The sequence below is a fragment of the Typopeltis vanoorti genome, chromosome 11 (genome assembly GCF_054136105.1).
Source record: "Typopeltis vanoorti isolate ZY-2024b chromosome 11, IOZ_Tvanoo_1.0, whole genome shotgun sequence".
In the NCBI taxonomy this organism is placed as follows: domain Eukaryota; kingdom Metazoa; phylum Arthropoda; class Arachnida; order Uropygi; family Thelyphonidae; genus Typopeltis; species Typopeltis vanoorti.
In genome coordinates, this window is record NC_143559.1 from 20,168,369 (window position 1) to 20,185,302 (window position 16,934).

Consider the following 16,934-nt stretch of genomic DNA (forward strand, 5'->3'; position numbering starts at 1 on the left):
TTGGGCACGAAAGAGTCAATTCCAAAGTGTATCAAGAAATTCTTGAGCACTTTATGTTACCAGCATCTGAAGATTTATGTGATGGTGATTTACTTTTTCAGCAGGATTCAGCTTCTTGTCATGCTTCCAAGACCACTACTAGATGGCTCAAAGAAAGCCAAATCAGTGTAATTCCTTAGCTGGCAAACTCACCAGATTTAAACCCCATTGAGAATTTGTGGGGAATTATGAAGAAACATCTTCAAGAAGTTGCCCAAAGAGACAAAAATCTTGTTTTTAATCTGCAGATCATATGGGTATGTTTTGATTAAAAACTACTAGTAAATAATATGCCCAATCATTTACGAATGGTCATGAAAGCTAGGGGGGGTGCAACAAAGTACTGATTATCATGTTGTTTTCTCTTTGACTAATTTTTGTGCATCTATTTTTGCAATATTCTAATATTTTGAACCGCATTAAAATTATTCTAAGTGTGTGAATGTTTTCAAATAACTTATTTTTTATAAATTATATTACATTTTTATGTGTTTACATGGTTATATAATCTACATAATACGTAGATTTAGATGATGCTAATTCATATTTATTAATTATTTTCTATGCAATAAATTAGAATTGAAAATCATTCAACACATTTTCTTTGATTATTCTAATTTTTTGATTCAGAGATGTAATAGCAAACAACAAAAGAAAAATAGAAGGAATAATGAATGAATTACAATATCAAATAAAGGAATTATTAATAAAAGCTATGAAAAAACTAAAATAATGACAAATATCAAAGGAAACCATAAAACAGAATAACAATAGACAGTAACAAAATAGAACACATACAAGAATACGCATACCTTGAAAGAACTTTTACCTTAGGAAAAAGAAGTATTCAGCTGGACTGTTTTTAGCAAAACTAGGGAAGGGGGGGGGGAATAGAGCCAGACATTTCAGCCAATGTGTCATCCCAGTTATAATATGGATAAGAGGCCTGATCAATAACTAAAGAAATATTGGAGAGAATGAGGAAAACTGTGCTAAATATTAGACTGCAAGATAGTTTGTAGTCTAACTACAAGACAGCTGATAGTTTTCTTGGTTTTTATATAACCATGTACACAGTGGCAGTGTTCACTCAAGATATTTTCAGTTATCAGAACAATGTACAGAAATGTGAAGACAAGTGTTCGGACCTGTTTGGGACAGACAGAAAGTTTTCAAGTAACGGTTGGCTTGCATCAAGGATCAGCATTAAGTCTGTTTCTGTTTAATATTGTGATGGAGGTGGTAACAGAGGAGGTGAGAGAAGATGCACCTTGGACAATGTTGTATGCAGATGACATCTTGCTGTGTGTAGAATCAAGAGAAGAAGCAGAAACTAAACTGGAAAGATGGAGAAAAGTACTGGAAGAGAGAGGTATGAGACTGAGCAGAAGTAAGACAGAGTATATGTGTTGCGCAGTGGGCGGTGGCCAGGAGACAGATCTGGAGCTGGAAGGAAATGTCATCAGGAAGGTGAGAGACTTTAGATACTTAGGTTCAACAGTGGAAGAAGATGGAGGAGCTGAGAAGGAAGTGGGATGCAGGATACAAGCGGGTTGGAGGAACTGGAGGGAGATGGCTGGAGTGTTATGCGATAAGAGAGTGCCGATCAATCTGAAAGGCAAAATTTATAGGACAGTATTGAGGCTAGCTATGATATATGCTATAGAAACTGTGGCCCTGAGGAAAAATAACATCAGCAGGATGGAAGTAGCAGAGATGAGAATGCTTAGGTGGATGTGCGGTGTGACCAGAAAGGATCATCTGAGAAATGACTATGTCAGGGGAACAGTGAAAGTTACGAACTTAGGAGCGAAAATACAGGAGGCAAGGTTGAAATGGTTTGGTCATGTGATGAGGAGGGAGGACGAATATGTGGGAAGAAGGGTCATGCAGATGGATGTGCAAGGAAGGCGGAAGCGTGGGCGGCGAAAGAAGAGATGGAGGGAGCTGGTAGAAGTGGACTTGAAGATGAAGAACTTGGATGTGGTGACAGCCCAAGACAGGAAGGTGTGGAGGAGACTCATAGCAAACAGTGACCCCACTTAAGTGGGAGAAGCTGTAGAAGAAGAAGTAACAAAATAGAACACATACAAGAATACGCATACCTTGAAAGAACTTTTACCTTAGGAAAAAGAAGTATTCAGCTGGACTGCTTTTAGCAAAACTGGGGAAGGGGGGAAAATAGAGCCAGACATTTCAGCCAATGTGTCATCCCAGTTATAATATGGATAAGAGACCTGATCAATAACTAAAGAAATATTGGACAGAATGAGGAAAACTGTGCTAAATATTAGACTGCAAGATAGTTTGTAGTCTAACTACAAGACAGCTGATAGTTTTCTTGGTTTTTATATAACCATTTACACAGTGGCAGTGTTCACTCACGATATTTTCAGTTATCAGAACAATGAAAATTCATATGCATTTCTCCTTCATTGTATGGACAGATATCTTGGGAGATGATTAATAGGGCCATATGTTTTGCCAGCCACAAACAAATATGATGGTACAATACTGTCATGCCAGCTGAGCTCAGCATTACCTAGTTAAACAAGACTCTCCCTGATTTTGTCAGGGAACAAGTTAGATAACGAAAAGTCAGATACTGGATATGATACTCTTGTCGTAATGTTCGCCCTTTACAATCATCATATTCTAAAACTATAATGTAATACTGAAGATTGATTTTCTGCAAATCAGTTTACATAATTCTTAGCATTTAACTCCAGTTTTATGTGAATCTCATTTTATTTCTTGTTAATGAATATTATAATTCTTAATGGTAGTCCATTACAAACGAATATACAATAATCAATAAATAAATACTATATTATATAACAGTCTTAATTATAATAAAGATGTTTACTTGAATACATCTACCCCTTCAGTGAAATGTGAGTGCCTTTTTAATCATGCGTTTTTTCTTTCATTATGTTTTATTACATGGTTTTTGCCTTCTTATCTCATGATGAACAGAACATATTCTGTTGATTATATACATGCAGTATATTTAGCATGTTTCATTGAAAACAATATGAAGTGCTGCTGCTAAAGTGATCTTTTCTCCAAGATAGCACTAATCTGCATTGCCATCTCACTGTTCCATCCCCTTGTTTAAGGAGGATAGGGTTGGAAGCCATTTGTACATTCATTTACATACACACAACCCTTACTCTCCAGGCTTATTGCCATGCGATTACTTTTTTGTTCCCATAGTTAAAGAAGATCCTACCAGGAGAGCAGTTTGACTTTGATTCTGTGGATACCACCAATGAAGCCATCAGGACAGCACTGCAATCTCCTGCCTGCTGCATCAATGGCAAAAGTGCATTGACCTTGCTGGCACTTACATAGAGTAGGGTAAGGATGGGATTTCAGTAGAGCTATAATTTGTATTTGTAGCACAGTTATGATCCTTGTAGAACATTCTAGTACATAATAAACTTAAATATTATTCAGATATTACATGCATTTTTAATAACACTGTTGATGAAAGGTGTTAATACAGCAAATGACATTTTATTCATTGCACAGTATGAAAACATGTTCATGGTTTATAAAAAGAAAATTGGATTTTTATATGAATTCTACTCACAAAAGGTAATAAATGTGTAGTACACAATATTACTACTACAATATACAGTATTCATGCTTATAGGCTGTTGATTTGAAAGTAGAGATACGATCCACTCAACTAGCCAGTGCAGCTATTGTAAAAATGAATTAAACAGTAGGTGTGCCAAACTTTTAATACGAGCAAAATTATTGTAACTATGTATCTATAATAAAAGGTGATGTGTATATTGCAAACATAAGAAACTGGAATTGTTCTGTTGTGATTTAGTCTATATAATATGCATGTTATTACAGTTCTGTCCTGTTCGTAAAACAAGTGATGGGGTAGTTGGACTAGCAGTAATGAAGGACAAAAAACTATAGGGTGGGTGGGTGGTCTATTAAGAAACATTGGCTAGTGCAGGAACTTACAATTCATTACTCTAATGTAGTTAAATAATATTCACTTTCAAACAGTGGCAGGGAGAAGGAATTACACAAATTTGAAAGCTGTTTTTTGAGGCCTTCCTAAAATGGATAGTTAATTATGCTGCATATAAAAAGCTTGAAAGTACTATTTTCCATTAGTTTATTATTATTATTAGTGTCATCTTAAGCATAACTCAGTGATTTGAATAAAAATTCAAAACAATTTCTATCAATGGAAATTGGATATGTGAAGTGAATAATGATGAAATTCTTTATTTTCCAGTATATAAATATTAATGTATCTCCCAAAAAGTTTTACTTCACTTGTATGTTGTCACTTTGAAATGTGTGAAATTGCTGACAGAATTCAAGTCTTTCCAAATACTGAATCCATTTCAATATTGATAGGCCACTTTATCGGTGCTTGATAATGTTTAACTCGGTCTCCATAAAAAAGCTTTTTACAATATATCTTTGCAGAATAAAACAATCCCCCCCCCCCTTCCGAAAAATAAATTGAGAGGAGAAAAGAAAATAAGTTTTCTATCAAAAATGACACCAGCAAATATTTTGCATTGTGAGATAACTGGATTTTGCCATTTAGAATATTATCGATATAGTAACATCATGGTTAATTTAAACAGGATTAAGGATAGACAACTTACAATGTCAGAAAATGCAAATACATTACATTAGCTGAATGTATTTGCATTTTCTGTGAAAAGCAAACATGACACTATGCTGAAGTATAGAATTCCATAATAGCATCTTCTCTTCTCACTCTTTACATCTTCCAGCATTTATTCCATCATCACAGAAGTATGTTGCATTATACTGATTGATGATTGCAAATGGTACCCTGTCTTCCATACACGATCTCCAGAATCAGTTAAACTCCATTCAGGAGACATACTTATTGAAGCAGCACAATCTGAAAAATTACTTTGTACAGCATCTGTTGGGGTGATACCAACTTTTCTAGAGGCAGAGTGGAATATATCAGACTGTGATCTCTTTGATATTCCCGTTGATGAGATCTGCTCCGAATTGAAGAACCAAAGAATGACAACCATAAGGAAACTTTTTGTGCATAGTGATGGGCACCTGTTTCCCACTAAGAATATCCTTACATTCAACACACTGAAACCACCAACATCTATGAAAGGGTGATCTCAATTGCCTAGTTAGGCCAACATCCCAAACCCTTTGTGCTACTTTAAATGTCAGAAATATGGTTATTTTGAAACTGTCGTTTGTCGCTCTGCCATCTGTGCCCAATGTGTCAGTAAAGATTGTGAGATTTTATGTGACTGCAAGTGCAAAACACTGAAATGCCGCAATTGTGAGGATAATTGCCTAGTGATCCTGAGTGTGCTAAAAGTTAAGGGGTGAAATTGAGATACAAAAAATTAAGACTGAACACAGCATTCTCTTCAGGAGGCAGAGGAGCTGTCCACCATGAAAGTGCCAACAATATCTAGTAATAAATCCTTTTAATCTGAAAAGGCAACTATAAAAAAAAAAATTGTCAATAGAGACCTTAGTCTATATGTCTGTCCCCCTTTCTTACAACTACATCACTGAATGGTATATTCTTGCTTCTCTGTAGAGTATATCAAAGAGAAAAATCAGTATGAGCTTATTCGTGTGATATACTAAAAATTGTTCCACTATGTGAAAATTCACTTGTTTAAAAAAAAAAAATTTTTTTTTTTAAATCTAATCATGGAACATTCCCTATAGAGAATGTGACCCAAACTACATCTTCAATATTTTTCCTGAGACAAAGAAATGGTTGACACTGGCTCTCCACCATTCTTTGTCAACAAGCACAGTCACTATTTTAGTCATATTCGTTATCCATCAGAGTCCTATATGATTAGACAGGTTCATCTTGTTTCTTTTGTTTATAGTTTTTTACACAACATAAGTACATGGTGGTGCAAGAGTAGCGAAGGGATTTACAATATTAATAACTTTTTAAATTGTAAGTTTTGAATTTATTTCTCTTCAAAATAGTAACATATAATCCATGGAGAATTTTATGAGCTGGGTATGGAAGACCTATAGGTGATCCTGTAAGTGACCACCATTTTCAGCTTCACAAAGTTGGACTCTTTTGAAAAAATTTTCAATTACATATGTCAGAGTATCTGGCATTAATTCCCGTATTTCGGCTTGAATGTTCTCCTTGAGCTGCTCTGTGGTTCTGGGTTTATTCACATACACCCTCTTCTTAAGATGTCCCCAAAGGAAAAGGTCAGGGGCCGTTAAATCTGGCAAACGAGCGAGCCAATTGATTGCTGAATTTCTTGAAATTAGACTTTCACCAAAAATCTCCGTTAAGACCCCCTATCATGGCTTGAGCAGTGTGTGTGTGTGCAGTGACCCCATCCTGTTGGAACTACATCTCTGAAGTATCAGCAAGAGCTGTTCTTAAAAAATTGTTGATCATATCACTCACCTGTTACAGTTTCGTCACTTGGGCAGCACGTGGTCTTCCAGATCTTGGCATATCTCGCACTGCACCTTGCTGTCGAAAACGGCCCACTAAGCATCGGATCATTGATTCAGAGGGTGCACGCATTAAAATGAAGGTGATAAGCTCATTGGGTCTGGATTATTGAACAATGATGTTCAAAACAAAGCTCTATGATCTTGGTTCGTTGCATAATGGTGAAACATTCCATACTGAATCTCCCAGATGTATACTTCACAAGCTGTGAAAAGAAAAATTAGAACAACATTGAATTCAAAAAGTTGTGATTTTTTTTCAACCCCTTCGCTACTTTTATGCCACCCTGTATTTATCACTATATATAAATTTGGTACATATTGTCATCATAATCAATATCCGGATATGTACTTTTTGTTCATACTACTATGACAGCACAACATGATTAATTTACATTAGTATTAATCTTCTATCAACAATTTTCCCCAAAATTAATCCCTTACTTTTCAGCACTCCAATATTATCAAAACTATGGTTTTGTTCTTCTAAGACACTCCTGACTGAATCAATCCAATCTTCATCTTCCTCTGGGTCTCTTTCCTTCCATCTTGACATCAAACACCCATTTTTACAACCTTCCCTCTCTCATTCTGTTTAAGTAGCCAATACTACTTGGATTAGTCCAGCAATTCTTGAATGCAAATAATCATGTTCATTTTTAATATGTTTCTGCCAATTCTGGATACTTGTTGCCATCTGTTCACTCCCTTAATTTTTCTCAGAAAACTTGATTATCTACAGTCTCTGGTCTTTGATCAAATGCTTTATTTCTAATCCAACTCTTGGATCCATAACTTAAAACTGGTTTGAACACTGTCTTGTATACTGCTAGTTTAGTGTTTTGGCTAATTTCTCTTATTCAATATAAATTTATTTATCTGACTCTCTCCATACTAACTTTGCTTATTCAGGTTTTATCCACTTTCTTTCATAATGTGATTCATATAGATGCTGATTAAGAGTGACGATAATGTGCATCCTTGTCTTAACCCTGATTTTACATTAGACCGTCTTCAAAACATCAAACTATCTTCCTGTATTCCCTTTAATTCTAACTGCTGACTTACAACTTAAATGTAGACTACTTATTGCTTTGTATAATGTTCCATTTACCCCCATATAATTGTAGTGTTTTGAAAAGCTTTTATCTAGGCACCTTGTAGATCTACAAAACTAAAGTACAGATCCTTGTTGTATTCCCATGATTTTCAAATGTTTGTCATAAGGTGAAAATTGTATTGTATCATGACAACTTTTATTTGGCCTGAACCCAGCTTTATCTTTTCCAAGATTCTCATCCACAATTTTATTATTATTATTATTATGTGACACCTCCAGGGAGTCCAAAGACTCGTCGAGGGAGAGTGTGCCAACAGCATCGAACGATTGATCCCATTCCAACTAACTGCACTCAAACTTGCTTAAACTTTTTTCGTGAGCCATTAGTAGCAGAGGCTCTACCAATCGACCAACCTTTTTTCGAGAATGCTTGCATAAATCTTACCTGGAACATGTAGCAGAAAAATTCTTCTGTAATTCTCACATTCAGCTTTATTCCATTTTTTATAGATGGGAACTATGAGTTCTGCTCCAATTATCTGGATTTTGACCTTCCAAGCAGGCCCTCGGAATTATGCAGTGTAGCCACTGCAAAACTTGTATACCTCTATATTTGAGTATTTCTGGTCAAATATGATCTACTCTGCCTGCCTTTCCACATTTCAAGTTTTTGACAACTTTTTCTACCTCAAATATTGATATGTACTCATCTTGCATTCCTCTTGAAAATTTTCTAGTATGGTTCGTTTAACAATCCTTCAAAGTAATTACTCCTGACATCTAGGATATCCTTATCTTCAGTTTTCATATCACCTTTTTGATCTTTGATTCCTTTTACAATACTCTTTCCTCCATTTTTAGGTTTTTTCTGTTGCCTCAAGAACATTTTGTCACCTTTCTGGTATTTATCTTCGGTATTCTTACTCTAGTCTCCCCATGACTTTTGTTTATCTACTTTTACACACAGCTTAATTCTTACATTTTTCTCTGTATTTTTAGAGCATCTATGACTTATTTCCAAGGAATGTCTGGGTCTCGGATGCTTTCTTCTTTTACAGGATTACTTCTTTAATATCTTATGTTCACCATAGTGTTCTTATTTTTCTATCCTTGCAGACAACTTTACCATATATCTCCCAAGCTGAGTCGGTGTTTTCTTCAGAGTTTGCCACTGAGACTCCAAGGGTTGGTTCTTGTTTTCAAACTGTTTTATTTTTTCCTTTAATTTCCTTTCCATTAATACTCCTTATATTGATTGTTCTTATTCTGCAATTCTTCTGACATTGTGTTTGTTCTTGTTCTAGATGTTTATGGAGTTTGTTTTAGTAGCTGAGTTTTCACTGTACATATTGCACATATTTTATTCTTGAAATGTAGTTTTTGTTTAGTTTAGTTTTAGTTACTGGTTAGTTTTACCTATGTTTTACACTTGCATTTATACACTTGTACACCTTTTTAAATTTTTTATACACTTATTTCTATACCTATTTTATACTATTGATATATTAAATAATTATTGCCTTGCATACTGCTATAATTTGTATTCGGACAGTATGACCTTAGTTGTTCTTGAGCCACTAAACCCTTAACCAGACCAAACCTTCTTTCTTGTTCTCTAACAGAGGAGCACTTAGGATCACCTCTGACAATTCATTTTCCACTCATTAATTATCACTGAGTAACAAATGTTTTTACACCCTTGTTAACCACTCTTATACACATTCTAGGGATGACTCTTTTCTCTATGGGTTTTCTTTTATGGAAATCCCATCCACGAGATGTTGGTCAGCTTCTCACTGACATAGGAAATATCAATCACAGCACACTAGTACTGTGGGTGGGCAATAAGGAACATGTTCACGTTTTATTTGAAAAGTTGTGGATTGTATTCTATGGGAAACACATATGGTGGAGAAGTGTTCCAGAGAGCAACAGTAGAAGAGATAAATGAAGAAGGGAAGAAATTTGTTCTGTGGGTTTGTAGTTGAACTATGAGAGGGTGGTACATGCATTTGGGCAGATTTACAAGAGGGTGGGGAATTATTGACCAATTCTGATGAGCAGTGGCAATAGAAGTATTTATAAAAGATGCAGGCTTCTCAGACTGAATGCCTGTGCAAAAGTGAGCAGAGTGTATTAGAGAGGGGTCATCCATCAATCTAACTGCTCTTTTCTGTATATAATCCAGTATTTTTAGTGAGCTCTGAGGGACACCACCCCAGATGTGAGAGCAGTATTCAGTGATCTTGCGAATTTGTGATTTGTATAGAGTTAGGAACTGTTTGGAGTTAAAGTAACACCTCAAAGTGAAAGAGAAAGCCTAATTTTTGGACAGTGGAGGCAATATTTGTGTCAAGAACTTTGAGGTTACTAATTATATATTAGATTTTATCCTTTATTCAAGTGTAAACAAACAAAGTTTGCACCTGAAGTACTTTATTCAAAAATCTAATCAGAATTGTTTGTCATTCAATATTAAGAGATAATTTGGATAAGGCATTTGATAGGATACCACAAACTTCCATAAACTTTGAGGTTAGTTATTCCAAGACATTAAACCTCATCTTGAATAGAAATTTAAGTTTTGTCAAGGGTAAGATTGGAACAACAGGATTCTTTTTTGTGGGACATAATGCAAGCTGTGTTTTGCTATCATTTAAGTTCACAAAATTATCCAAACCCCATTGATGAATGTTTTGAAGATCAGAATTTAAGGTAGTAGAGGTTAGAGTTCTGCAAGTTGTGATTTGTGCTTTGAAAGGTTTGTCAAAAGAAAAGGAGGGTAATGTGCTGTCATCAGCAAAACCTTGTACAGCACTGGGCAGTCAGCTGGAGTAGATCGTTTATGTATAAAAGGAAGAAGAGAGTGGGCAGAAGAACAACATTAGTTGTATAGATGAAGATAAAGAGCCATCATGGAAAGTGAGCATCCAGTTAGAAATCTGGCTATCCAATTGCAGAAATCGATGGGGGGGGGGATAGACCAAATGATGGGAGTTAACTTAATAGATCTTAGTGCCAAGCTTGGTCAAAAGCCATGGAAATATCAAGGGCATTCACTTGAGATTTACCAAACCTTTTCATGGTGTTTGTCCAGCAATGAGTAATACAGATTAATTGATCCCCTGTTGATTGGCAGTGCCAGATTCCATACTGTTGGTAATTTATTAGATGAGAGTTTTCAGAATAGCACAAGAATTGGTGTAGTTTTTTTTTTTTTTTTTTTTCATTAAGAAATGAGGATTTTTTTTTCATTAAGAAAAAAAGAAATTGGGCAGTAATTTGAAATAAAAATTTGTCCCTTCTTATGAATAGGTTGTATATACGCTAGTTTCCAGACTGTAGGATAGATAAATACCAGTGGAGTAAGAAAGTATAAATAGGTGGCATAGAGTGGGAGTCAACTCTGGATCACAGTCCTTTTAGAACAATTGGAGGAATGCCATTGTGGCCAGGAGACTTTTTGTGTCCAATTTTAATAACATTTCCATGCTCAGGTGTGCAAATATTGGGGCAGAACGAGAAAGCCAGGAGGTTGGCCTTTTTAAGGGGAGGTGATGATGCAGTTATACCATCCGAGTGTAATAGTGGTGGGAGTGGTGGTGGGCAGAAGCTACAGGTAATGTAATAGCTTTGGCTAGAGTCCAGAAGGCATGGTTGCCATTTGGGCAGGATGCAAGTTTTTCCTGCTTTTAGTTCTCTCAAAATCATTTTTTGATAAGGTGATAATTTTCTTGCAGCTATTGGCGTAGTAGACAGTATAGAAAGGTGGTGTTTTGGATGTAAGCCAGTTGCAGATCTATTTATTTCGTATGAGGTTTCCTCTCCCATCCCTTAGAAGGTTGAGTCCTCCTAATAAGGGATTAAGTATGTATTTTATGTCTGTAGATCCATACGTGTTCATGGGACTGGTTTGCCTATTCTGAGGGATGGAAACCAGAGTTTCCGGGTGAAAAACCCTTCTACCTCCATATGAGACCAGCTAACTCACCTTTAGTCAAAAGAGACCAGGTAAAGGTTCTTCACGTTGCGGACGGGAATCAAGCCCAGGTCTTTCCAACCAAACGGCTTTGTCTGTACAGACTGAGCTATGGAGACTGCTAAATAGGGAATGGGAATTTAGAATGGAGCAGGGAATAAATGTTTCTGTGCTGATGAAAATTATTTTGGTGATTTGTTCAGCATATAGATTTGACTTAGATGGCTGGAAACAGCAATCGGACCAAAGAAATCAGGCATAAAAGTTGCGAAGATTGTCCCACTTGGCATTCTGGTAATATCATACAACATGTGAATGGTTGTGTGTGTGTGTGTGTGTGTGTGTGTGTGTGTGTGTGTGTGTGTGTGTGTGTGTGTGTGTGTGTGTGTGTGTGTGTGTGTGTGTGTGTGTGAGAGAGAGAGAGAGAGAGACTCCATGTAGGAAGAGATCAGCTCTAGATTGTGGTCTGAGTTGTCCAGAGGGCAGACAACATTCAATGCAATTTTATTTCTGTTTTCTACCAGACGTTTTGTGGATTGTATGATTGATTACACTGGCCAACAAAAAAAAATTTTTTTTTCTGCTGATTATGATCCGACACTTGTTTTTTACTAATTTGGGTGCACTAATTTCAAATATCAAACCCATTTTTCTCTATCACGTCTGGTTTTTCCTCTATGGCATTTTCTTTTTGCTAATTTGTAAGTTTTTGATAGTCTTAAGGAGGCAGTACTATTTAGAGGATCAAAAAAATCGATTTTTTTAAAATTATTTTCTGAAAGTATGTACTTTTAAAAATCTGTTCCTAACTTTTTATCAAGAAATTCGAAAAATTCCTGAAGATATAGCCTATTATTCAAAGCGGTGTGCAGATCAGAATCAGAGCGCCCACCGCTCTCGCTTGTTAGTAAACGAATAAATGCATAAGAACCTGGCACGTACTGGTGTGCTTTGAATGCGAGAGAGGCCGATAACCGACCTAATACATTTAGGTGATGGCAACTGCCTAAAACAAATGAATGCTATATGCGTCATAGTGGACAAAGAACGATCGAAATCAGTCAATCGTTTATCGATCGTGAAAGTATGATGAGCGCTTATAACGTTTCAATAAAGTCTCTGTTTTTTTTTTTTTTTTTTTTTTTTTTTTTTTTTTTTTTTTTTTGTCTTGTTAATTGCATGTTAGTCGGCAGTGAAGAAAATACATCATGTTTACTACTCGAAATTGTGTCAATAGTGTAGATTCCTTCTGCTACATTTGTGGCAGCTTTACTGTTCCCAGCAAAGGACAAATATCACTGATTTCGTTAAGAAAGTGTACTTTGCATACTTTGACGTAAAAATTGCAGATCAGGACAAGTCATGGGCTCCAAATAAAGTGTGTAAGTCATGTGTAGAAAATTTACGACAGTGGAGCAAGGGAAAACGCCAAAAATTAGCTTTTGGCATTCCAATGATTTGGCATGAACCGAAAAATCACGTAGGTATTGCTACTTTTGTTTAGTTCAGACTTCTGGTTATAATAAGAAGAATAAGAAAAAAATTGTGTATCCAAATCTCAACTCAGCAATTCGACCAGTTGCTCATTCCAATGAAATAGCCGTGCCAATTTATAAAGGACTTCCTTTACTTGAGAACGAGCATGATCAGGATATGCCAGATGTTCTTAAGGAGCAAGACCCGGATGTTGATTTAGACAATGAAAATTTAATTTCTAGTTCTGGACCACAACGTTTTACTCAGGCGGAATTGAATGACTTAGTAAGAGATTTGAGCCTATCAAAGGAATCATCGGAATTGTTAGCTTCAAGATTAAATGAAAAAAACTTACTGGAGCAAGATACGGAGATAACTTTTTATCGTAGCAGGGAAAGTAATCTTGTACAATATTTTAAACACAAGTGTGGGTTTGTTTACTGTAACAATGTGTCAGGTTTACTAACTGAAATGAGTGTTGTACAATATCATCCAAACGAGTGGCGTTTATTTATCGACAGTTCAAGCAGAAGTCTCAAGTGTGTCTTACTACACAATGGAAATGTATATGGCTCAATCCCTATTGGCTATTCAGTCCACTTAAAGGAAACATATGAGGACATTAAAAAGGTTCTGAAGTTATTAAAATATACAGACCATTACTGGATCATCTGTGTGGATCTTAAAATGGTGAACTTTTTACTTGGCTTTCAAAGAGGATATACAAAGTTTCCGTGTTTTCTATGCTTCTGGGATAGTCAAGCTAGAAACCAACACTGGAGTCAGAAACATTGGCGTCTTAGAATATCCTTAAATGTTGGAGAACAGAATGTTATAAATCAACCTTTAATCGACAGAGGAAAAAATCATTTTTCCACCTCTACACATCAGACTAGGTCTTATGAAGCAGTATGTTAAAGCTTTAGATTTACAAGGTGACTGTTTCCAATACATATGTGAAAAATTTCCAAGACTTAGTCATGAAAAAATTAAAGCCGGTGTATTTGATGGACCGCAAATTAGAACTTTAATGAGAGACCCAAATTTCATCAACTCTATGAACGAAATTGAGAAAGAGGCCTGGACTTCATTTACGGTGGTTGTGAATAATTTTCTTGGAAACAAAAAAGCGTGCAATTACAAAGATCTAGTGGAAACAATGCTTGAAAATTTCCAGTGGCTAGGTTGCAACATGAGCATAAAGCTTCATTTCCTATACAGTCATCTTGATAGATTTCCCGAGAATTTAGGTGCTGTAAGCGATGAACAAGGCGAAAGATTTCATCAAGACTTAAAAACTATGGAAGATCGGTACCAATGAAGATGGGATTCTCACATGATGGCCGACTACTGTTGGAGTATTCAAAGGGATTGCCAAAACAGAACACACAGCAAAAATTGCTACAAACAAAAATTTATTCCCTGAAACTCGTGTAAGTAAATTTGTTATTTTTTTTATAAATATTCTTGTAATTTTTAATGAATATTGTTAAGTAGTTATGTATCTAATTATCAGCCTGTCTCGCATTCAAAGCGCCAGTACGTGCCGTTGCAGGTTCTTACGCATTTATTCGTTTACTAACAAGCGAGAGCAGTGAGTGCTCCGATTCTGATCTGCGCATCGCTTTGAATAATAGGCTATATCTTCGGGAATTTTTCGAATTTCTTGATAAAAAATTAGGAACAGATTTTTAATTTAAAAGTACATACTTTCAGAAAATAATATTAAAAAATCGATTTTTTTGATCCTCTAAATAGTACTGCCTCCTTAAAACTATCAAAAACTTACAAATTAGCAAAAAGAAAATGCCATAGGGGAAAAACCTGATGTGATAGAGAAAAATGGGTTTGATATTTGAAATCAGCGCACCCAAATTAGTAAAAAAACAAGTCTCATATAAAAGTCAGCAAAAATTGTGTTGGACTGTGTTATAGTTGAAGGAAGGATTGGAACTTTTGCATAAATAATTAAGTAAAATGAGTTATTTCGGCCTTTTCTTTGGTTCATTCTGGCTGAACAATAATTTCCCAAGTGAATAGTTTTTCTGATTTCTGCATATTATATTGCTGTATTTAAAAATTATATAAAAATTCAAATTATCTATGTCTCACTCTAGTATTCTCAAATAACAATCTAATCTCACCAGAAGTGTAAACCCTTTGTGGTTCTTACATAAACAACTCCGTGAAGCAGAGATATTGTTCATTTGACCTTAATGCTTTCCATATTTAAAATTATATTAATTGATAAAGTAAAGTATTCAAAGTTATCTTACAAATGGGGAAATTGTGATGAGCTCTGCACTATGCACCCTTAAAATTTTCATACATGCAATTGTATGGTCAAATTGGTGTGAATTTTGTAGCATGGGTTGCATAAGCCATGCAACAGCACGCGCAACCTAAATGGGCATGCGATGCCACTGATATCTATATATATATACTGTGTTTTCATACTATTAAGAGAGATCTCCAGGTTGTCAGGGTCTCATCAAGAGAGGCCACATACTACTTGCACACACGACATCCAATAGCAATCCACTCCAATCACATGCCACTGTATGAAAGGAAAATCTATCTCTCACCCACTTCTTGATAGCATTCATTCTCAACTTACAAGGATGCCTGCTCATCAAATCACTCACCACAGTTCAATGCATAAGTTTAACTAACTTACAAAAAGTTAATTTCCTATTTGCCATTATAAACCCTGACTGAGTAAAAACATTCAAAGTCATCATAAAATCTCAATAAAATAAAACTGTTGGGTCTAAACACATTAACTAATTAGTGACTGGATGGAGACAGTGATCTCATGAAATAGCAGTTATACGTTTAGAATCATAACAGAGAAATTAAATATTTTAAGAAGATAAACAAAAAAAAGCTACATTACTAATTTTTCCACCTTTCTGTATTCCATTTGCCATGAAATAGGCCAATCACTACAGTTTACAGTAGTACACTTGAGCTCTCTCTAAAGATAAATTGTTTGCATATTCCGTTATTTCAAACAACTACAGAATGTTATTACTATTATTAACGGAGATCTCCAGGAATTTAGTGACTCTTGAGGGAGGCCACATATTACACATACCAGCTGTCATACTGTTTTTGAATTCATTTAACTACTTTGCTTAACTGCTTGCACACACAACATCCAATGGCAATCCACTCCAATCATGCATCGCTCTTTGAGAGAAAAATCAAGTTTTCATCCCCTTCTTGATGGCATTTATTCTCAATCTCTAAGAATGCCCTCTCATCCTTTCCTCACCCTCCGTACAATGAAAAATTCCATCTACTGAAATCTGTAGAAAACTTTTCAGAAGTTTGTTAGTCTCAATCATATCACCCCTGTTTGCTAGTGTTAAATGATATTCCTAATATCATTTAACACTCTTCTTTGCCCTCAATCTTACCACTGTATCAGAATCACCACAGAATCCATGGAGGCCTGACGTCCACAATTGCCCAAGTGAGGTCTTATCAAGGCAAATAAATGACTTCCTTGTCTTTGCATGTCATGGTTCGTTTCAACATTTCTATTATCCTCTGAGTTGTATTTGCAGTCTTTGCTATATGGCTGTTGAACTTCAACTTCCAACGTACTAAAATACCAAGATTCTAGTTTTTTTCTAGCATAATTCCACCAATATAATATGACATCTCATCACACCAAAGTGCATGACTTTACAAAGTGCAGACATTTTCACATGCCCACAATTCCACCATCAGCATTATTCTACAAGTGCTGCATATCTGCCACATTACTCTGATTACCCTGCCTATCTTTGTATGATCAGCAAATAGCTGTGTGTCACCTGTCAAATCCTTCCCAATATTATTAATGTACAGATGGAATAACAGTGGACCAAGGGC

General features: G+C 35.7%; 1 protein-coding gene across 2 annotated transcripts in view; it reads left to right on the top strand.

The window, feature by feature from the left end:
• The window catches only part of LOC150101353 (WD repeat-containing protein 20), a 156,389-nt gene that overhangs the window by 109,070 nt on the left and 30,385 nt on the right, over positions 1–16,934 (top strand). The window contains exon 4 of one of the 2 annotated variants that reach the window (XM_090400281.1): positions 3,256–3,399. The exons of the other annotated variant lie outside the window; for it this stretch is intronic. Coding sequence (XP_090256407.1) covers positions 3,256–3,393 — 138 coding nt within the window. The 3' untranslated portion in view covers positions 3,394–3,399. The remainder of the gene's footprint in view (positions 1–3,255; positions 3,400–16,934) is intronic. 2 annotated transcript variants of the gene reach the window in all.